Below are 21,798 nucleotides of genomic sequence, written 5' to 3'. Positions count from 1 at the left end.
GCCAGTTCTGTCTCTTGGCTGGAGTTCAGAGTGTCACCCTACATCCCTGTCCTCCGTGCCTTGCAGTTTGCAGAGCAGTCCCTGATGAAGAATGCCATAAAAACATCAGAGGAGTCATGGATTGAACAGCAGATGCTGGAAGACAAGAAGCGGGCCACAGACTGGGAGGCCACAAACGAGGCCATTGAGGAGCAGGTGGCTCGGGAATCCTACCTGCAGTGGCTACGGGATCAAGAGAAACAGGCCCGCCAGGTCCGCGGCCCCAGCCAGGTGTGTCCTGGGCTCTGTCACTGGCCTGGCCAAGAACCCCTTACTTCCCATGCTCTGCTCCCGTACTGGCAGAAAAAAATTAAGCAGTTTTGACATCTGGGAGAAAAGGAAGCTCCCAGCCCATTCTGTACCTCATCTTGGCCTGAGTCTTGGCATTGTGCCTTAGAACTCTCAACACCTTTGCAGAACAAGCTCTCTAAAAGAGTGAGGGAGGCCAGCCACTGGTGGTGACACGTGGGATTGACGGGTAGTTCCAGAGGGACAGGCTTTTGCTGAAGGTCCTTGTGCGTCAGGCTCTGTGCTGAGGATGTAAAATCAGGTCTGGCCTGCTCCACTCTCAGAGATCCCCTGTCTACTGAGAGAGACATATATCAGTGAAGCCCTTGACCCTGTCTAGGAGACCAGTAGTTGTGGGGGCTCTGATCAGTCTTCACACAGGAAGGTTGAATGTTTAGGGCAGAGAGGAGGCAGAGCAGGCAGGCATTTGAGGAATCACAAGGAGTTTAGAGTGACTGTAGATGCTGGAAAGAGTTGAGTCATTTACTTAACAAATATTGATCGCAGGTGTGTGCCGGGCATTGTTCTCGGTGTACGGGGGTACATTGGTGAGCCAGGCAGACCCAGATCCCTGTGCTTGTGATGCTTACATTTTTGCAGAGTGGAACAAAATAAACAGTAAACATAATGAGTACACTAGTTGAGAGGTGGGACAGATGAAACATGTAGAGCAGGGTAAAGGGAATGAGTAGGGCTAAGGGCGCTGAGAGGTCACAGTTTTAAATAACGTGGTCAGGGTAGGCCTGAGAGCAGGTGAGATGTGAGCAAAAGCTTGCAGAAGGTGAAGCAGTTAGCTAAGTGCATGTGCCAGGCAAGGCAGAAGGCCAGCAAAGGCCCTGAGGTAGGGCACACCTGGTGTGATTTGGGTGTGGTCAGGAGGCCAGTGTGGCTGAGCAGAATGTAGTAGTAAATGAAGTCAGAGGTGGTGGGGCCAGATTGAGAAGGGGGTTGTGGGCTGTGGTGAGGACTTTGGCTTTTACTGTGAGTGAGGCAGAAGCCATTTGGAGGGTTGTGAGCAGAGGAGGGACAGGATCCCCCTGATTGCTGAGTGCAGCATGGAATCTAGGGGGCAGGGGTAGAAGCAGGGGCCTGTGAGGCAGAGGCTACTAGAATAGTCCCAGTGGTAACTGATGGCGGAGCTGGCTAGGAAGGAAGGAGAAAAGGGGATGGAGTCTGAATGGATTTTGAAGGTGGAAGTATAGGTTCCCTGTCAAATTGGCTGTAAGGGTGTGAGGGAGGATTAAGGAGCTTACCTTTGTCCTGTGGTCTGCTGTGTGCCCAGGAATGATGGTGGCCTATGTAGAAACTGTATCATAGCCAGGATTCCGGGAGGGAGCCAGCCCTTAGGGATGGGGCATAGGAGGGTCATGACTGGCGTTGGTCCTTCCCTCCTCCTCCTCCTTCCCACTGCAGCCCCGGAAAGCCAGCGCCACATGCAGTTCTGCCACAGCAGCAGCCTCCAGTGGCCTAGAGGAGTGGACCAATAGGTCCCCGCGGCAGCGGAGTTCAGCCTCTTCACCCGAGCACCCTGAGCTGCACACCGAGTTGGGCATCAAGCCCCCTTCCCCAGGCACTGTCTTAGCTCTTGCCAAACCTCCTTCACCCTGTGCACCAGGTCAGTGAGTTGGTGACAGGGAAGCATGCCGGGGTTAGGAGGTGCTGCCTAGGTCCTGGGCCCTGCCTCTGACTATCCCTCTGCCCCAGGTACAAGCAGCCAGTTCTCGGCAGGGGCTGACCGGGCTACTCCCCCCCTCGTGTCCCTCTACCCTGCTCTGGAGTGCCGGGCCCTCATTCAGCAGATGTCCCCCTCTGCGTTTGGTAAGCCTCCTCTGTCTAGGGGCCCAGAGGCCAGCTGGGAATTGGGGAGAGAGAAAAACCAACAGACCCCATGAGGGGGGCCTTCCAGACCTCTGGCCATCTACCCAAGAAAAGGGAATTTTTCAAACCCAAGGGATGTGTCCAGGGGGGATCTGAATGGGATTCCATAGGCCCGGAGGAGCCTTCTCCATAGAAATGTAGAGGGGCCTGGATAGGATCTCTCTAGAGCCAGGGATCAGCAAAGGTGAAGAGAAGGAGGGCTGGAAGTATTCCATCATCCTTTTCCCCTTCCTCTTGGCCCAGCAGGTCTGAATGACTGGGATGATGATGAGATCCTAGCATCGGTGCTGGCAGTGTCCCAACAGGAATACCTAGACAGTATGAAGAAAAACAAAGTGCACAGAGATCCACCCCCAGACAAGAGTTGATGGAGACCCAGAGACTGGAGACCATCTCCCAACCCCCACCACTCCTGCCCTCCGGTGCCGACCCACCTTCTTTGGCTTTCTTCCCTCTTGCCTTCTTCCCTCTCTCCTTTCGTTTCCCTCTTCCCCACTTCCCTCTGGCTGACCCACCACTGCACCCTCTTTCATCGCTGCCACCACCACCATCACCCGTCTCTTCGCCAGCTGACGTGCCCTGTTGCCCCCTGCACAGCACCATCCCTGCACTCCACAGGGGACTTGGGCAAGGGTGCCGAACATAGGCGAGAGGCACACAGAGACAAACCAACTGGCAGCCAGGCAGTCCCCGAGGAGAAACATTCAGACAGAGGAAAGTCTCCCTGCCCCCCTCACTCCCTGCCCTGTTTCTTCCAACTTCAGAAAAACTTGTTACCCCCACCTCCACAATGATGCTGGGAAGGTGCGAGGAAGAAGTGGGAATTCCCCTTCCCAGTACCCCAAGAATGTCTGAGCCTTCAATGTTGAATTTTTTCTTTATTAAAATGTACTTTTATCGTATAAAATCAATCAATCCAAAATGATGTAGACAACAGCATTGGCTCTGTGAAGGCGGCATCTCTGGTTTGGGAGCAGGCAGGCCATGGGCCACAGAGGGAGCACAAAGATGTGGTTGCTGTCTCTAGCCTCCAGCTCTGTGGAGGTGGGCAGTGTCTAGAGTGCAAGCCGGGGCAGGGTGGGGGGCAGGGGGGCAGGTGTCATATGGGCTTTGGACACTGAGACTCTGACCTCGCTGCATTCCTATTGCTTCCACACCACCACCACCACTACCACCACCACCACTGGTCTCTTTGGAATCTTGGGGTGGGAGGCACCTTTGAGGATCATGGCAGCCACTGCCTGCCCAGGATTTGAGTGGGGAGTGGGAGCAGCCTCAACAGATGAGGCACCTGTGCCCTTCAGGTGTTGACAAGATCCACCATCTGTAATGTCCTTGGCACAATAAAACCAAATGTCAGTTTCCCCTGAGCGCCTCTGTTCTGTGTGGGGCATGGGATGGGTGGGGCTTTGGGCAGAGGCGGTGATGGCATAGGCCTTGGCTTGACCTCTGAGGGCTGCATGCTCTCCAGTACGGTATTTCCCCGGGCCCGGGGTTTGCTCATATTTGATTCACTGCTCACCAACTTCTGGACCTGTTCCTAACAAGAAAGTTCCATCTTTGCCTGCTGCCCCTGCCTCAATACTGGCACGTGTAGCCTGCCCACCTTGTGTCCTGGGGTATGATGGGAGCAGAGGACTATGAGCTTGAGGGCTGGTACTGAACTTACAATTTCTCTGCCTGCCTCCTTGCCTGCATACGTTTGCTCTTTCCTTGTGATCTTTGATGAGGAATGCTTTGGAAAGGCACAACAGAGGCCTCATATCAACGTAAGTTTAGTGGAATTGACTGGTGGGCCTCCTGGGTTTAAGGAATGGTTAAGTCCTTTCTTATTGATGTCCCCAGTCTTCTAACACCCCTGTCTGCCTTTCCTTGGGGTAAAGTCAAGGCAGAGAAGGATGGCTGGTCCCCATGTTTTGTCAAGAATGGGGTTGGTTTGTTTGCTGTGCCTCACTAATGGGGCCCATGTGGAAGGGTGCATGTCCAGGTCTGCCGGTGAGGGCATGCCTGGCCAGGTGGCCACCTGTGGGGTGTCTGTGGAATTCACTGGTCATGCATGCAGATGTTGGAGAGTTGGTTTGAAACCTACCTGGCTTTTTCTAGATGTGTGGCCTTGGTCAAATCACAGGCTCTGTGAGTTTCAAGGGTCCTACCACGTGTCCAACAGGAGTGATTAATGTCTACTACCTCACACTCTCTGGTTGTGAGCACAGAGAGAGAATGCATGTGGTCAATATAATGTATGATAGCATGGTGCCTGGCACGTTCTGAGAGCTCAGATGTTAGCAGATAGTATTTATTATCCTAATACTGAAGTTTCTGCACCATTTGGCCCCTGCCTACCTCTTGCTGCTCTGTCCAGTTTCATTGGCCTCTGCCTGGAATTTGCCCTTCCCCTGTCCTGAGCCCTCAACCTTGTCCTTCAAGATGGGTAGAAGGTCACCTTCTGAGAAGCCCTGTGTGACTCCACATTCTCACTTCTATCCACAAATGTGTCTTTACTCCTTCCCCAATAACTGTGCAAGGGCTGTGATGCCTGACTTAATCTGTGTATCTCTTAATATCTGCACCCCTGCCAGGGCCTGGCAGGCTTACGGTAGACCCCTAATAAATACTGGATGAATAAGGGAGAATACATGTGTGTATTTGCTTTTTGAGTGTTGTCTGTGTGTGACTTTGGTTGAGTCCAAGTCTTTACATGCCTCTCACAGTGTCTCCAGTGTGTGTGACAAGGGCTTGTTTCCAGGTGTGTCAGATGGTGACTGAGTGTGGGACTCTGTCTCTGACAGTTTATGCCTGTTTCTGAGACAAGTGCATGTCTGCGTGGGTCTGTCTGTGACAGTGCATCTGTGGTTTCATTCTGATGTGGTGGATGTCCGTTTGTATTCCTTTGACAGATTCTAGGTAGCTATTTCTGGACAATTTCAGTGACAACGCTGCATGTTTGCTGGTTGTGTGTCTGACTGGGTCTCTCCACATCTGTTTTTGTGACACTGCCTATCCATGTGGCTCTGTTGCATAAGTATTTATGTCTGCCTTTGGAGCAGTACTTGTGTGTCTCTGGAGCATCTGTGTGTCTTCCTGTGACAGCCACGAGGTCTCTCATTTCTGGGACAGTACAAGTCTTCCTGTGATAGTGTGTGTCTGATGGTGCCAGTATCATGACAAGTTCTGGTGGTGGTGAGTCTGACATTTTTGTGTCATTGTCACATGGCAACGTAGATCCATGTGAGTCTCTCTGGAGTGCCTGTCTTTCTGTAACAGTGTTTCTCTGGGTGTCATTCTGGGACATAACTGGCAGCATGCCTGCCTGACAGTGGATGTCAGTCTCTGTGACAGTACGTGTCTGCATCTGTGTCATGTAAGTTTACATGAATGTGTCTGACAGTATGGGTTTTGTGTATATCATATGGTACTTTTGTGAGTGCCTTGAGTGCATATCTTCTTGTGGCATGACACTGTACTTATTTTTCACAAATTTGTGACTGAGGATATTTTGCCACCTGTCTGAGTTCTCCCCGTCCGTCTCTGCCATTTGGAAGCATACCCCCACGCCACCATCACTCTGGCTTGCTCCTCACCCCCGCCCAAGATCCACTTCCCCCTGCCATTCCAGATTCTAGACGTGCTGACTGGGCTCGTGGCCAAACCTAGCCAGGTCTGGCCAGGTTAAGGGCTCTAAAAACACACCATAGGCCTCCGCCTCAGGGCTTGGGAACGCTGTCTTTGACCAGCGCGTCCCCCGCAGTGGTGGTCAGGAGGGCTACCCCTCCCTGGAAGCTGGGCAGATTCTTCCAGGATCCCCGGCTTCAGTTTGGGGGGAGAAGCCGCCGGTCGCCTTGAGGGCTCTGGTCCTGGGTGTTGAGCACTCTTCGGAGACCGGGTCCAGGGTAGCCACAGGCTCGCATTCTTAGAAGCCGGGCCTGGCATTATCTCCGCGCTAATCTCGAAGCAGCGGCTGCAAACCAACTTCCTAGGAAAGGAGGCGGTGCAGTTATTTTTTTAAGTTTATATCTATACACATACACATACGCATATATATAAAAACAACCCCGCGCAACAACCAAAACAAATGCGGTCGCTGCAAAGGGATTCCCAGAACCGGTTTCCTCTTCGCGCGCGCCCCCCCACATTTGCATGCGGGCCCGGCCCCCGCGGAAGATCCGGGCATGTATTTGCATAAGGGGGTACTTGAAACGTTGAGGGTGGTATGCAAATAAGGACTGGCTCCGATTGGCTGGGGTACAGCAGGTGCCGCGTTCGGATTGATCAAAGCCAAGTGGGCGGGGCTGTCGCCCGGGGCGACTCTCTCGGGAGGCGCGTGCCCCGGCTCAGTAGCGTTAGGGCTGGCGCGCGCGTCGAATCCGAACGTTGCGCTGTTTGAGGGCCCTTCTGGGCCACCAGCTTCTCTGCCTTCCACCCTGGCGCCCCCAAGTCCTGGCTCACCAGCCTCGCTGCCCCGGGCGTCCACGCCCTGCGGGCTCAGCGGGCTCAATCTGCGCAGCACCTCCTCCATGTTGACTAAGCCTCTGCAAGGGCTCTCCGTGGCCCCGGTGACCCCCACGCCGCCGCCAGGTGAGCGAGGCTCCCCTACCGCGACTAGGCCGGGCGGGCTGAAGTGATTGAGGGCGGCGCGGGAGGAGGGGAGGAGAGGGTCGCAGCCGGGCTCAGCACGCAGCCACCCTGACTTCCTCGCCCCCGCCTGCGTAGGAGGCAAGGATCGGGAAGCGTTCGAGGCCGAGTACCGACTTGGCCCTCTCCTTGGTAAGGGGGGCTTTGGTACCGTCTTCGCAGGACATCGCGTCACAGACCGACTCCAGGTATCCACTACCAGGGTCCTGGGAGGGTCAGGGGTGTGCGTGTGCGCGTGTGTGTGCGCGGCGGGGGAGGGAGTCTCGGGGACCCGGAGTCCGGGGCTGGGATGCTGACTGACCAGGGGATGAGCCAACAATGTGTGCGTGGTAGGGTCCTGAGGACCAGGATCCAGGTTGGTGGGGGTGCCCGAGCGCGCGCACGTGCGCGCGCTTGTTTGTGTGTGTGGCTATCCAGGTGGGTATGTGGGGGGAGGGGGGTTTCAGGGCAGAGATTCTGGAAGTCCAGGGGGGTGAGACTGAAGACTGGGAGGTCGTGAGGACTCTAGATCCTGGGATCCAGAGGATATGTATCTGTGTGGGAAGGTGGAGACTCAGAGCTGAGATTTGGGGGATTTTGAGGGCAGATGTCCAGCGTGGAGTCCTGAGGACCAGGACCCCGGTAGAGAGTTGGGGTGTCTTGGAGCTGGATGGAAAGATCGAGGGCTTGGGGTATTAGGAAATTCAGAGCTGAGGAGCTGGAGCGAGGGGCCTGAAGCCTGAGAAGGGAGAACCCAGGGCTAAGGATGATGGGAGAGGTGAACTTGGTTCTGGGGACTTGGAGAGCAGGGGAGAAGCTCCAGCTCATTTTGGGTTGTGGCGTGGCGAGGTTGGGACCAGAAAGACTGGGGTGAGGGTCATGACTAGGAGGGACCTGGGGGTCGTCTGCTGGTCCCCTCACCTCAGCCCCCTTCTCCAGGTGGCCATCAAAGTGATCCCCCGGAATCGTGTGTTGGGCTGGTCCCCCTTGGTGAGTATCTTTGGAGTCCTGCCTGACCTGGCGACGCCATCTCTGACGATGGGCCCTGGCGAGGGACTCACCCCCTTGCCTTTCTAGGGCTTGTATGATTTCCTGGGCCCTGTAATGGTGAGAACACTCTTACCAGCCCGTGTTTACTCCCCTGTGGTGACATCCACACCTCCAAACAGTTCTCACCCCAGCTACCCCCCTGGCCTTGGATTCTCCCCTCCAAACCGCCTTTCTCCTTCTCCCTCCGAACATTGCCTCGGGGGCTGCCCGCGGGGCATGCTGGTGGAGAAAGAGGGGCAGAGGTCACTGGTTGTCATGGTGACAGTGGCTGCTTCACTCCGGCCGTTAGAAAGCTAACGGACAACTGGGCGGGTCTGGGCTAGTTGTAGGAGTGCGGGCGCCCCCTGGCGGACTCTAGGGGAGAGTGCGCCCGCGCAGGTTGTGGGACCCGGAGGGAGAAGGTGCGCCTGCGCAGTAGCGGAATTTTCACCACCGTGAGAAAACCTGTCTGCGGCTGTGCAAGTCAGTGGACTGGCCGGGAGAGGGCCCCACCTCAGGCTGGGAGGCTGCTTCTGGCAGCCCTTGTGCCCGCGTTGGGCTTCTAGCGTGGGGCAGCTTTTATGGCCTAGCATTTATGCCTTTTATTGAGCACTGACTGTATGTCTCAGGTTTTGCTTCATCATCAAAGCTTACTGTGTTCCAAGTCCCACTGAGTACTTGCAACACAGTTCTGTAGATGTTTGGTGTCAGTGACAAAACATCACATGATGTTGAGTTCTTACTTTGTTCCTTTGTACTTAATCAGCTTCAGCTATTTAACAAATGTATATTGAGCACCTACTATGTGCCAGGCACAGTTTTAGGCATTTGGCAAGATATTACATTTTTTGAGAGCTAATTTTGTGCTAGGTCCTTTCTACTAATTGCTTTTACCTGTTTAACAAACATGTATTAAGCCCTGCCCTGTTACCAGACCCTGTTCTAGTGTTTGAGCTATGTCAGTGAACAAAACATTACAACTATTACACAATAATAGTATTTATTGAGTGCTAACTCTGTGTTAGACTCTATGCTATAGAGTACTTTCAGCTATTTATTGAGCATCTACTGTATGTAAGGTACTGTTGTAATCTTTTCTGAGATGCCAGTGAACAAAAGATACCCTATTACATAGTAGTGTTCATCAGTTGCTCCTTCTGCAGAAGGCTTTTTTTTTTTTAAGAACCACTTTCATTTATTCAAATAGTTACTGAGCCAGATGTTCATAGGATTTTGGCTCAAACCACCTTTGCAGTGGCCCTTAAGGCTAGGGAACTGAGGCTCAGGGAGGGAAGTGGGTTGCTGAAGACCACAAAGTCAGGAGGCTGAGGGGCTATGAATTAAGTTCAGGCAAGAAGTCCGCCTCACAGCTGCTGCCCTGACATCTGTGTTCTCTCTTTTCTCCTCTTCCCCTCACAGTCAGACTCAGTCACATGCCCACTGGAAGTGGCACTGCTATGGAAGGTGGGTGCAGGTGGTGGGCACCCTGGTGTGATCCGCCTGCTTGACTGGTTTGAAACACCAGAAGGCTTCATGCTGGTCCTCGAGCGACCTTTGCCTGCCCAGGATCTCTTTGACTACATCACAGAGCAGGGCCCATTAGGTGAAGGCCGAAGCCGCTGCCTCTTTGCCCAGGTAGTGGCAGCTGTTCGGCATTGCCATGCTCGTGGAGTTGTCCATCGTGACATCAAGGATGAGAACATCTTGATGGACCTTCGCCGGGGCTGTGCCAAACTCATTGATTTTGGTTCCGGTGCCCTACTTCATGATGAACCCTATACTGATTTTGATGGTAAGTCTTCCCTAAATCTCAGTGGGGGGATTTTTTACCTTTTATCTTTGTGGTCTCTTGATCATTGGCCCCTAGTGCTGGGGTGTCCTGTAATCCTTGATCTGTATTGCACCTTTGTAAGGTTCTTGATCTTTAATACTGGCAATGCTCAAGCCTTGTCCTCTGATAAAGTCCATCTTCTGACAATGCCTAGACCTTGTTCAGGGTTCTTATTCTGGTAAGGGGATTGTGTTATCCTGAATATTCCTTTTCTATCTGGTAAAGGGATCCTACTGTTACTTTTAAGTGCTTTTGTTCTGTTGAAGGCACTCTGCTATTACCTTTTTCTAATGATGAGACTCTGCTGTTATTTTTAAAGAGCTCCTATTCTGGTGAGGGAACCCTGCTCGTGTACTGAGTTCTCTTAATTCTCGTGAGGGGACCACACTTCCTGGGGAGGGTGAGGTGGGGGAAGGGCATTATCAGAGAGTGGTCTAATCTCTGGCTTGTGTGCAGGAACAAGGGTGTACAGCCCCCCAGAGTGGATCTCTCGTCACCAGTACCACGCGCTCCCAGCCACTGTCTGGTCACTGGGCATCCTCCTCTATGACATGGTGTGTGGGGACATTCCCTTTGAGAGGGACCAGGAGATTCTGGAGGCTGAGCTCCACTTCCCTGCCCATGTCTCCCCAGGTGAGGCCTTCACTGGTCCCATCCCAGTGGACTGCATCCTTCCCAGGGACTAGTGCCCCCAACTGACTGCTAATCTTCTGTGTACTTCTGATCTGCAGACTGCTGTGCCCTAATCCGCCGGTGCCTGGCCCCCAAACCCTCTGCCCGACCCTCACTGGAGGAGATACTGCTGGATCCCTGGATGCAGACACCAGCTGAGGATGCATCCCTCAATGCCCCCACTGGGGGTCCCACCCCTTTGGCCTGGTCCCTGCTGCCCTAGTCCTGGCCAGGCCCCCACTAGTTTAAATACCCGTCCCATGGCATGCCACAGGGATAGATGGACATCTGTTGACCTGGTTATACAGGTCAGTAAAAATCCAGTGTTACTAGGGTCAGAGATTGGGGATCAGGGATCAGGAGACATAAGCCAAGTCTGCCCAGTCCCCATCCCAATCCTGCTAAGGAGCCTTCCTCCCAGAACTTACGGTCTCTTATTCTGGAGGGGGGGACTTCCATATTTCTCATTTTGCTAAGGATGTTTATTTGGTTTGAAGTTACTTCCATTCTGAGCCCCAGGACTCTTATTCTGATAAGCTGTAACCCCTACACTGGCACCTCCTGCTACCACCACACACACTTAGTTTAAATGCTCTCACTTGGGCAAGGGTGCTTTCCTTCCAATGCCCCAGCAGCTCTTATTTTAGCAAAAGGACCCTTTCCCCTAGCCCAGGGTCTATATTCAGTCAAGCTGCTTGCCTACCTCAGCCCAGGGTTGTTAATTCTGGGGGAGGTAATGCCCTATTGTTATTCCAGGACTTTAAAAAAATTTTTTTTATTATTATTTTATTTTATTATTATTATTATTATTTTTTTTTTTTGGTGAGGGGACCCTACTCTGTTATCCCAAGTGCTCTTATTCTGGTGAGGAGAACCCTTCTTCCATGATTTGGGGAAGGAATGGAAGATGGACACCACCAGAGTCCGCTAGGATGGGGTGGATAGTTTTTTGGGGGATGGGGTGGGGGAAATAAGTCTTGTTTGTTCTCCTGGGCCCCCCCCCCTCCATCTTTTTCGGATTCTTGCTGCCTCCTTCTGAGCCAGGATTGTCCAGTTGCTGAAATGTAAATACTTATGTATTGGTGGGAGGGGAACTCCAACTGTGTCCTCCTTTTCCTTCTCCCCCTGCCTGGATTATTTAAAAAGCCATGTGTGGAAACCCACTATTTAATAAATGTTATAGAATCAGAAGCGACTGGCCACTGTAGGTGCAGCAAGGAAACCCACTACTTAATAAATGTTATAGAATCAGAAGCGACTGGCCATTTGTAGATACAGTGAGGCAATTATGGAGCATCTGTATGCTGAGCCAAGAGGGAGGTGGGCTGGAGCTCTCCTCAGCTCTTGGGGATTCTTAGCCTTGTGGTACCATCCTAAAGCTCCTTTAGGGTTCATTTAAGCAGGACCACAAAGAAAAACTTGATTTCCCCCTCTTCAGCTCTTATATAGCTCCCAGCATGTGCAGAAGGGCTCCATTAGAGATACCACAGACACTGAAGATGTTTGGGACACTTCCCGAATCAAAAATGGGCTTGCTCAGGCAGAGAAAACTGCTTTCCTCACCCCCAGGGGAGGAGATAAAATCCTCCCACAAGAGAAAATGCCTTTCAGGGCACTGATGAGGGAGGGGCCAGGGTTGGGCACAGACAAAAACCTTCCCAGCCTTTCCTTGTTTCCTTGTAACATTCAGGGTGTAAGTCACATGTTTTGCCCCTACATTCTCATGTCTCCCTTGCAGTCTTAACTTGTTCATCCCTCTCCTCTCTCATTCCTCACTTCTATTTTTTTAATTTTTTTAAATTGTTTATTTTTGAGAGAGACAAAGTGTGCAAACGGGTAGAGTTCAGAGAGGGAGACACAGAATCTGAAGCAGGCTCCAGGCTGTCAACACAGAGCCAGTTGCGGGGCACAAATTCACGAACCTGGAGATCGTGACCTGAGCCAAAGCCCAACGCTTAACTGACTGAGGCACCCAGGCGCCCCTCAGTCCTCACTTTTTGACATACCTGCCCTGTTCTGTCTTGGTTTCACTTGTCCTGACCTCAGCTGAACCCTCTCTTGCCCCTCTTTTTTTTTTTTTCTTTTTTGAGAGAGAGAGGGAGACACAGAATCTGAAGCAGGCTCTAGGCTCCCCAGCTGACGCGGGGCCCGAACTCAGGAGCCATGAGATAGATCATGACCTGAGCCGAAGTGGGACGCTTGGTTTAACTGACTGAGCCACCCAGGTGCGCCCCCTCCCCCCTCTTTCAAAAGCTAACCTGAACACCGCCTCACCTGCTGGCTTACAGGTCTCCTTCGCACCCTCAATAGGGGCTCATTTATCCTCCAGTCTCAATTCTCCTATGCCCTGTCACTTGTGTGGCCTCTACCGCTCTGCTTTCATCTGCTTGATGAAACTTGACGCACACCCACCCCGCCCCCTCAGTCTCATTTTCCTCCCAGATGCCCGCGGGCTCTCCAGGAAGCGGGACCTCGCTGGAGGTGGGGGAAAGGGGAACTTCAGTCCAACCAGAAAGGACCCAGGAGTTTTGATGCGGAAAGGGCGGTATCCTCTTGTAGAAGGTGCCAATAAAGAGCCGAGATAGAAGAGGGTCAGCTGAACCAATGAGACGAGGACATAGGATGGGCGGGTGATCTGGAAAGCAGGATCAATGAAGATGAGGGCGGGTCTGGTAACGGGAATAAGCCAATGAGGCTCTGTAGAGCCATCAAGAGACTGAGCCAGCCCCCTGTTCCCGACTAAATCTGGAAATCCCAAGGCCGCGGTCTTAGATTCACTGTTCGGGAGCGGACGAGGAAACCCCCGGCTCCGGCCAGCCCCTCGCTTGTCCCAGCTCCACCCAAGAGGCCCGGAAGCGGAAGTGAGGGACACGGAAGTGGCCTGCTGTTGCCGAGGGGATGGACCAGGCAGATGCCAACATGGCAGCGGTTGGGTCTGGCGGTTCCACCGCGGCGGCAGGACCTGGGGCGGTCTCCGCGGGGGCGTTGGAGCCTGGGACAGCGAGTGCGGGTGAGATAGGTTGTGACCGAGCAGGGGCGGCGGGGCGAGAGTCGAGATCGCTGGGGGGTCAGGAAGGTTCCTCACTGAAGCTAGAGGGAGCATCCCATATGGACCGACCTATGTGTGTTGGGGGGGGGTGGGGGATGGAGGACGGAACGGACTGTCGTGAGTGTGTTGGAAGGCGGGGAAGAGACCATTCTGAAGGTGATGGAGGGTTCCTTCCGCATATGGAGAGCAGAAATCATTCTGAGCCTGGGGGGTTATTCCCTTTGGTGGAGGCTAAGATCATTAAGACCATTCTGAGTGTGTGTGGGGGGGGGGGGTGGGGTCCGTCCTTATAGAAGGGAGAGAGCATTCTGAGGGTGGGGAAGTTCTTCCTTATAGAAGAGAAAAGCTATTCTGAGAGTGGTGATTTCTTCCTTATAAAGGGATAGGGGCTATTGTGAGTTAGGGTGGGGCGGGTCCTTCCTTACACAACTTAAGAGGGTCCATTTTGAGGATTGGTATGTCTGTCATAAGGGGAGAGGACCATTGCGGGGGGGCCCTTCCTAGTGGAGGTAGAGTTTATTGCAGGTTGGAGTGGGAGGGTCCTTCCTTATATGGCAGAGAAAAGACTTTCTAAGGGTGCAGGGCCCTTCTTTATAGCGGGGAGAGTTCGTTATGAGTGTGAGTAGAACAGGAATGATTCCTTGGCTGGAGGTAGGGGTGGTGCGGTGGTTGGAGGATGACTGGACCATGTGGAGTATAGAAAAATATTTCTTTATGTCTAGAGGGAACCAGACCATTCTTGGTGCAATAACCATTTATTATATGGGGTTCAATCCTAGGGACTGTGGAGGAATTATTTCTTATGTTTATGAAACCATTCTGGGTCAGGTGGACTCTGGTGGTCATATAAGGTAGGAGTTGGAGAGACCATTCATAGTTGAAGGGGATGAAATGATATTTTAGATGGGAGAAAGACTGTTACTAGGGGGTGGACATGCCTTATACAGTGATCCCTGTATTGAGGTATCATTCTTTACATAGGACAGCCTCTCATTAAATAGAAGCATCATTTCATATAAGTCTTTGGTTTGCTCATCCATAGAATGGAATCCTTGTAGCTCGTTCAGAGATCAGAGCAATATAGAGGTCTGTTGAGGTAATGCATATAAAATCCTTTAGCCCAGTGATAGGCAGACAGTCAGCACTCAAATGTTGAGAATGTAGTTGGTATTCTGTCTGGGCGTGAGTTGCTTCTCACACAGAAGAGGAGGAGAGGGGGCCAGAGTGTGTCCAGAACCTGCCCCAGCCATTTCCTGATACGTCACCAAGGATTCCAAGTATGGGCTGGACAGGGTGAGGCCCATTTCTCCCTTTGTGGCCCTTCCTGCCTGTTGAGGCAGTAGAAGTATATGGGAGTCATACCCTCATTGGGTTAGGAGAAGGAGGCAGAGGGAGGAAGTGGCAAGTGGCTAGGAAGATCCTGGTTGAGAAAGGAGTGAGGGGGAAGGTGGTGGTGTGGCTGTGCCCCAGCAGCTTCTGATCCCTTCTTCCCCCTCGCTCATTCCATTCCCCACAGCTCACCGGCGCCTCAAATACATATCCCTAGCTGTGCTGGTGGTCCAGAATGCCTCCCTCATCCTCAGCATCCGTTATGCCCGCACACTGCCTGGGGACCGCTTCTTTGCCACCACTGCTGTGGTCATGGCCGAAGTGCTCAAAGGTCTCACCTGCCTGCTGCTGCTCTTCGCACAGAAGAGGGGTATGAACCAGAAAGGGGGTGCTGCACTGGAGTTGGCGGGTGGGACTGTGTGGGTGTGTACCCATCCCCACATGGAGGGTTTGCTGGGGGAGTTTCGGGTTTGCTGGAGGAGTATCACTGTGTCCGTGAAATTGCCTGGAGAATATATATGTGTAGCTAAGCTGCCTTGTCCCTCCAGGTATGAGTAGCTGCACCCACACTTTTATATCCCTAATCCCCTGGGAGCTGGCCTGTGTGGACTGTAGGAGTGAGACCATCTGTGCCCATAAGGTATCAGGTGACCATTACATAGTGATTCAGTTATTTCCCTTTAACTTTACATTATGGATAATGTTAAACATACACAAAATCCGAGGTAGTAATAAAATGTCCATGTACCCATCACCCAGATTCATCAATTATCAACCCATGACCACTCTACCATTAAACAGCATCAGTGATTATCCACTCACTGCCAGTCTACATGTCTGCCCACGTACCCACCCCCTGCCTTATTATACTACAGTATGTCACACATGAAGTAAGTATTATTTTGCAGTAAATCCCCCCTTACAGTCCTGAATAAATATTTTTGTACATTAAAAAAATTACTGTGATATCTAAAAATCATACACCAGAAAATCAATAATTTTTAAAGTTAATAAAATAATCACATATCCAGTCAAGTGTTCACATTTATAATGGTTTCTCAAATATCCTAACAGGTCTTAAGAATTTGTCTCAGGTTTATATATGGTCAGTATCTTGTAGTTGGTTGATGGCTTCTAGGTCTGTCAACCTCAGGGCTCCCCTCCAGCTCTTTTTGATATGCAGTTAATTTGTTGAAGAGAGCAGGTTGTATGTCTTGTAGATTTTGGGTGGCCTGGATTTTGCTGGCTGCCTCCCTGTGTATCATTTAACATGTTCTTTTATCCTCTGTATTTCCTGTAAGGTGGATTTATCTACTAATTTAAAGCCCTCCTTTAAAACGTTACCAATCATTTCTCTATAAAGGCCTTGCGTGTGTAAAGGATATAGATGTATGATCTAGCTCTGCCCTCAGTATATTTTTAAAATTAAGTTTATTTATTTATTTTGAGAGAGAGAAACAGAGCACACGAGTTGGGGAGGGGTGGAAGGAGGGAGAGAGAATCCCAAGCAGGCTCCGTGCTGTCAGCACAGAGCTAAATGCGGGCGGGACTCAGGAACCATGAGAACTTGACCTGAGCCGAAGTCAGATGCTTAACCGACTGAACCACCTAGGTGCCCCAAGTTTTTTTCTTATAAATACACTACAGTATTGAAAATGCATCTTCCTTATTATTTTTTTTTCTAGCTTACTTTATTGTAAGAATACAGCATATAATACATATTAACATACAAAATACGTATCAATTGACTATGTTATCGATAAGGCTTCCAGTCAACAGTAGGCTATTGGAGTTAAGTTTGGGGGAAATCAAAAGTTATACGTGGATTTAAAAAACATTTAATGTTTTTTTTTTTGAGAGAGAGAGAGAGAGCACAAGTGGGAGGGGCAGAGAGAAAGGGAGACAGAATCTGAAGCAGGCCCCAGACTCTGAGCTGTCAGCACAGAGGCAGACACAGAGCTCGAACCCAGGAACTGTGAGATCATGACCTGAGCCGAAGTTGTATGCCCAACAGACAGCCATCCAGGCCCCTCTATACATGGATTTTTGACTGCACGAGGTTGGTGCCCCAACCTCCTGTTGGTTGCTCAAGGGGCAACTGTAATATTCTATTAGTTTCAGGTGTACAACATAGTGATTCAACAATTCTGTATATTACACGGTGTTCACTGTGGTAAGTGTAGTTACCATCTGTCACCATACAATGTTGTTACAATATTATTGACTACATTCCTTATGCTGTACTTTTCATCCCGTGACCTATTTATTTTATAGCTGGGAGTTTGTACCTCTTAATCCCCTTCACCTATTCCGCCCATCCTCCCCGCCATTGCCCTGACAACCACCAGTTCCCTGAGGCTGTTTTTGTTGTCTGTTTTTTTGTTTGTTTGTTTTTTTACATTCCACGAATAAATGAAATCATACAGTATTTCTCTTTCTTGGTCTAACTTCTTTCCCTTAACATAATGCCCTGCCAGGCCATCTGCTCTGTTTTTGATTGACTCTGAGACAGTTCAAGTGCTCACTGCAGCAGGCCCTGCTCCAGCTGTGGAGGTGGATGCATTAGCAATGCAGTCTGCATCTTGCCCTCATAGGGCTGGTATTTAAAAAAAATTTTTTTTTCAACGTTTTTTATTTATTTTGGGGACAGAGAGAGACAGAGCATGAACGGGGGAGGGGCAGAGAGAGAGGGAGACACGGAATCGGAAACAGGCTCCAGGCTCCGAGCCATCAGCCCAGAGCCTGACGCGGGGCTCGAACTCCCGGACCGCGAGATCGTGACCTGGCTGAAGTCGGACGCCTAACCGACTGCGCCACCCAGGCGCCCCCCAAAAAAATTTTTTTAATGTTTATTTTTGAGAGAGAGACAGACTGCAAGTGGGGGAGGGGCAGAGAGAGGTGGAGACACAGAATCCGAAGCAGGCTCCAGGCTCTGAGCTGTCAGCACAGAGCCCGACGCAGGGCTCAAACCCACGAGCCATGAGAACATGACTTGAGCTGAAGTTGGACCCTTTGGCTGAAGGCACCCAACTGAGCCACCCAGGCACCCCTAAAATCTTTTATTTTTTTAAAGATGAACTGAAAAAAAATGGGGTGAGCTTTGCAAAGGCCTTATGACACAGGAAGGTGTTCTCATGTATTGGTGGGAGCAGATCCCAAACAGACTTTCTGCTTAATAGTCAAGCTTCCACTCTTCCCTGCCGCAAGGGCAACCACATGATTGTGTGTGGGGCTGACAGAAGTGTCTAACTGGGAGGTGGCCCCTGCCCTCAGGCAGTTCGCCAGCCAGTGAGGAGCTAGGATAAGTGTAAAAGTCGAGTCTAAAACTTCCCCTCTGGTAAACAGTCTTGCTTTCATACTCCTAAGGTTTCTGCTTCACAAGCTAGTTCATGCTCATTATTTCCTTGTACAGACATTTACTGAGATTGCCCTGAATGGGACTCTGCCACAGAGGTAGGCTGTAAGCTGAGTGAATACGGTCTCTGATTCTCAGGCGCAGTGTTAAGGATGATTGTTTTGTGTCCATCAAACTGGTACCTGAGACACCCGCTAGGGACATGGTTGTACTGTCAGGAAACTGATAACACAGACCTCATAATGGCCCTCAGGGAGTCAGCAGGGGGCTGGGAGACACAGGCCCAGGCCCAGTCCTAGCCCTCAGAGGATCTTCTTCTTTGGTGTAGTCAGTGCTCAAAGGGGCTGTGTTTCACCCCACCCAGGTAACGTGAAGCACCTGGCTCTCTTCCTCCACGAGGCTGTCCTGGTGCAGTATGTGGACACACTCAAGCTCGCAGTGCCGTCTCTCATCTACACCTTGCAGAATAACCTCCAGTATGTTGCCATCTCCAACCTGCCAGCTGCCACTTTCCAGGTGAGCCCCATGCCCAGCATGGCCTCGGATGAACTGGCCAGGGTGGGGGATGTGTGCTGCTGGCAAGGGAGGGCTGCAGAGAGCAGGAGCCGTGTCACCTTTGAAATGGCCTTGGCTCTCCCTCAACCTCAGTTTCTTCATCTGTGAGAACTGAGAATGGGAATGCTGCCTCGCCAGGAGGCTGGGACAGCTAAAAGAAATGATGCCTAGGAAGTGCCCTTGGTTGGCAATAGGTGAGCTTTCGGCCTTGGAAAATGGTTGAAGAGCCTGGATTCTGGGGCCAGGCTGCCTGGGTTCAAATGCCAGCTCTGCTACTTTCCAGCTGTGTGATCTTGGGCAAATCACTTAACCTCTCTGTGCCTTAATTAGTTTTCTCCTCTTTCTGTTGGACGTTACGATAGTGCCCACTTCATACATGAGCATTAAGTGAATGGATTCATGCAAAGTACTTAGACCCACACTGGCACACAAAACGTTTGCTGATGTCATTGTGGTGGATTTGTTTGTTTCAGCACATATTTATCATGAACGCCCTCGTCAAAGAGCCTGTTGCCCATTCTTTACCTACCGTGGGAAGTGGTTCACATACAACAGCTGTGTTTTATAGATCATGTCTGGGCCAAGACAGGGCAAGTGCTTTGTTCCTCATCACACAGCCAGAAAATGGGGTTGGGATGTCGACCTGGGTGTGGCCCGGGACTTCCACAGCTGTGGACTTTCTGGGAGGCATGTCATGCTGCATGCCAGTCAGTGGCCAGTGGCTGGATATTTTTATTGTTGTCTGTCCCACCCCGTCCCTCCATTGTGCACGTGTCAGGGGTTGGGAACACCCCTTAGTGCCTTCCACATACTGCTCGCAGGTGACGTACCAGCTGAAGATCCTGACCACAGCACTGTTCTCCGTGCTCATGCTGAACCGCAGCCTTTCCCGGCTACAGTGGGCCTCCCTGCTGCTCCTCTTCACTGGCGTCGCCATCGTCCAGGCACAGCAAGCCGGTGGTGGGGGCCCTCGGCCGCTGGATCAGAACCCTGGGGCGGGCCTAGCAGCTGTAGTGGCCTCGTGTCTGTCCTCGGGATTCGCAGGTGTCTACTTCGAGAAGATCCTCAAGGGCAGCTCAGGCTCGGTGTGGCTGCGCAACCTGCAGCTGGGCCTCTTCGGCACAGCCCTGGGCCTGGTGGGGCTCTGGTGGGCTGAGGGCACTGCCGTGGCCCGCCGTGGCTTCTTTTTCGGGTACACACCTGCTGTCTGGGGCGTGGTGCTCAACCAGGCCTTTGGCGGGCTGCTGGTGGCTGTTGTCGTCAAGTACGCCGACAACATCCTCAAGGGCTTTGCCACCTCCCTGTCCATCGTGCTGTCCACTGTTGCCTCCATCCGCCTTTTTGGCTTCCATGTGGACCCGTTGTTTGCCCTTGGCGCTGGGCTGGTCATCGGTGCCGTCTACCTCTACAGCCTTCCCCGAGGTGCAGCCAAAGCCATAGCTTCCACCTCTGCCTCCACTTCCACCTCCGGGCCCTGCACTCACCAGCAGCCTCCAGGGCAGCCGCCGCCACCGAAGCTGTCTTCCCATCGTGGAGACCTCAGCACGGAGCCCTTTCTGCCAAAGTCAGTGCTGGTGAAGTGAGGGCTGGTGGTGGTGGGGGGAGACAGGGAGGGGGACCGGGTGGAGGGTGTTGGGCATCTGCAGGACCTGAGTCGCCACTGGGCCTGGCTCCTCTGGGGTTGGACGAGTCTTTTCTCCCGGGTCATGGAGACTTCTGGAGGGGCGTAGAACTGGGCAGGGTATCACATGAACCCTTCCTTGTAGACTGACCTCCCCCTCCCCTGGAGGGGGTTCTTAAGAGCTGCCTCCTCTGCCCCAAGTTAACCCCTTGGGGACCAGGTTGGCAGTATTGTCATTCAAGGCCTGTTTTTGTCTGCCTGCCCTTAGCCAGAGGCGTCTTGTCTTCCATGACTGGGAGAGTCCCTCCCAGCAATCCCTCCACCTTTGTAAGGACAAATTGGACAAAAATCCTACAGCTCTTTAGTGACAGATGCTGATCTGTGGGGCTCAGCGTCCCATGGCTTGAGGCCTTCTTGCCTCCCTCACAACCACAATGGATGGTGTTAGCCGCTCAGTCTTTTTTTGTGTGTGGCCTTGGGGCAGCTTTCCTGACAGGAAACCCTTGAAAAATGGGCCTGTTGTGAGCACCCCGGGGAGGAAGGGGTAGGAGCTGAGATTTTTTGCCTGGTCCAGGGGAGGGTGCAGCAGGGGGCCATCGGTTTTTTACAGGTTTGGGAATTTGTGGTGTAATCGGGTAATTAATGATCCAGGGTGTGGGAAAAGCAGGCAGGCGAGGTCACTGGGGTGACTGAATCTCACTGAACCTAAGACACTGTCAGTTGCTGGACGCAGGGTTATTTTCTGAGAGGGAAAATTAAGCTGCCAACCACACTCTTGATACGCACTGGCTGTATGAGGCACCCTTACTTTGTAACAGGGCCAAGGGTGTCTTAAAAATGGCTGGAATGTGGAACCTGCCCCTGCACTCCTCAAAGCTTATTAACCCCTTAACTGTCTCCCAGGATGTGTGTGCACGTGCGTGCGTGCATTTGCGTGCGCACATGCACGCGTGGGAGATGCCTGGGCTGTCTTTGCTATGTGTAAATAGGGTCATTGGATCTTTATTTTTGATTAATTTGTTCTGATTTTTTGGTTGTTTTCTAAGGAACTGTAATGAACAATGTCAGGATACCCAATGCCAAATAAAGATGTTGTATTTATTTAGTCCACGTGTAGCTTTCTGACCCAGGGGACTCTGCGGGGGCTCTATTACTAACCCCAGGAACTACCAGTCTCACAACTGTCACCCTCGCTTGCTCAGGACACCGGCCTGCCAGCCCACCCCAGCTCTCTGTGTTTTTCTTTCCTCCCCGTTCCCACCACAGGTTGCTCACCAAGGTGAAGGGTTCGTAGCTGCTGGGATTGAAGACGCTGGCCTCGTTCTCCCTTCTTGCCCTGGCCCAGCCAGGACCAAACTCTGATCAGTATTAGCGGTGGGGGGAGGTAGACACTGAACCCTCCATGGCCCCACCCCCCACCCCCACGCAAGGCTAACACGGCCAAACTCTGGTAATGAGGGCACGGAAGGAACCCACCCCTGCCTCCGGCCCCATCCCCACCCCCCTATCCCTGCCACTCCCGCACTTTCTTAGGTGAGTTT

At 52.1% G+C, this 21,798-nt stretch overlaps 3 protein-coding genes across 8 annotated transcripts in view; all 3 read left to right on the top strand.

The window, feature by feature from the left end:
• OTUD5 (OTU deubiquitinase 5) overlaps positions 1 to 3,573 on the top strand; it is a 28,007-nt gene extending 24,434 nt beyond the window's left edge. For 2 of the 3 annotated variants that reach the window (XM_047843749.1, XM_047843747.1), the window contains exons 6-9: positions 67 to 270; positions 1,741 to 1,942; positions 2,032 to 2,145; positions 2,449 to 3,573. In XM_047843749.1, the coding sequence (XP_047699705.1) occupies positions 67 to 270; positions 1,741 to 1,942; positions 2,032 to 2,145; positions 2,449 to 2,573 (645 nt within the window). In that variant the 3' untranslated portion in view covers positions 2,574 to 3,573. The remainder of the gene's footprint in view (positions 1 to 66; positions 271 to 1,740; positions 1,943 to 2,031; positions 2,146 to 2,448) is intronic. The other variant, XM_047843748.1, reaches the window with a different exon arrangement.
• Positions 3,574 to 6,525: 2,952 nt separating this feature from the next.
• On the top strand, positions 6,526 to 11,539 carry PIM2 (Pim-2 proto-oncogene, serine/threonine kinase). The gene is made up of 6 exons (XM_047844154.1): positions 6,526 to 6,780; positions 6,916 to 7,025; positions 7,756 to 7,806; positions 9,265 to 9,637; positions 10,133 to 10,309; positions 10,408 to 11,539. The coding sequence occupies exons 1-6, from the start codon at positions 6,720 to 6,722 to the stop codon at positions 10,569 to 10,571; spliced, it is 936 nt and encodes a 311-aa protein (XP_047700110.1). The 5' UTR covers positions 6,526 to 6,719; the 3' UTR covers positions 10,572 to 11,539.
• Positions 11,540 to 11,738: 199 nt separating this feature from the next.
• Positions 11,739 to 21,784, top strand: SLC35A2 (solute carrier family 35 member A2). 4 transcript variants are annotated; one of them, XM_047844152.1, is made up of 5 exons: positions 11,739 to 13,358; positions 14,914 to 15,096; positions 18,446 to 18,597; positions 20,048 to 20,200; positions 21,524 to 21,784. In XM_047844152.1, exons 1-5 carry the CDS (start codon positions 13,247 to 13,249, stop codon positions 21,617 to 21,619), a joined length of 696 nt encoding a protein of 231 aa, XP_047700108.1. In that variant the 5' UTR covers positions 11,739 to 13,246; the 3' UTR covers positions 21,620 to 21,784. The 4 variants fall into 4 exon arrangements, with proteins under 4 accessions (XP_047700108.1, XP_047700105.1, XP_047700106.1 ...); XM_047844149.1 differs by having other exon boundaries at positions 19,458 to 20,200; XM_047844150.1 differs by lacking the exon at positions 14,914 to 15,096 and having other exon boundaries at positions 19,458 to 20,200.
• Positions 21,785 to 21,798: the final 14 nt, after the last annotated feature.

This window comes from Prionailurus viverrinus, chromosome X (genome assembly GCF_022837055.1).
Source record: "Prionailurus viverrinus isolate Anna chromosome X, UM_Priviv_1.0, whole genome shotgun sequence".
Taxonomy (NCBI): Eukaryota; Metazoa; Chordata; class Mammalia; order Carnivora; family Felidae; genus Prionailurus; species Prionailurus viverrinus.
Note: the sequence above shows the minus strand (reverse complement) of the source record. Positions and strands in the feature narration are given on the sequence as shown.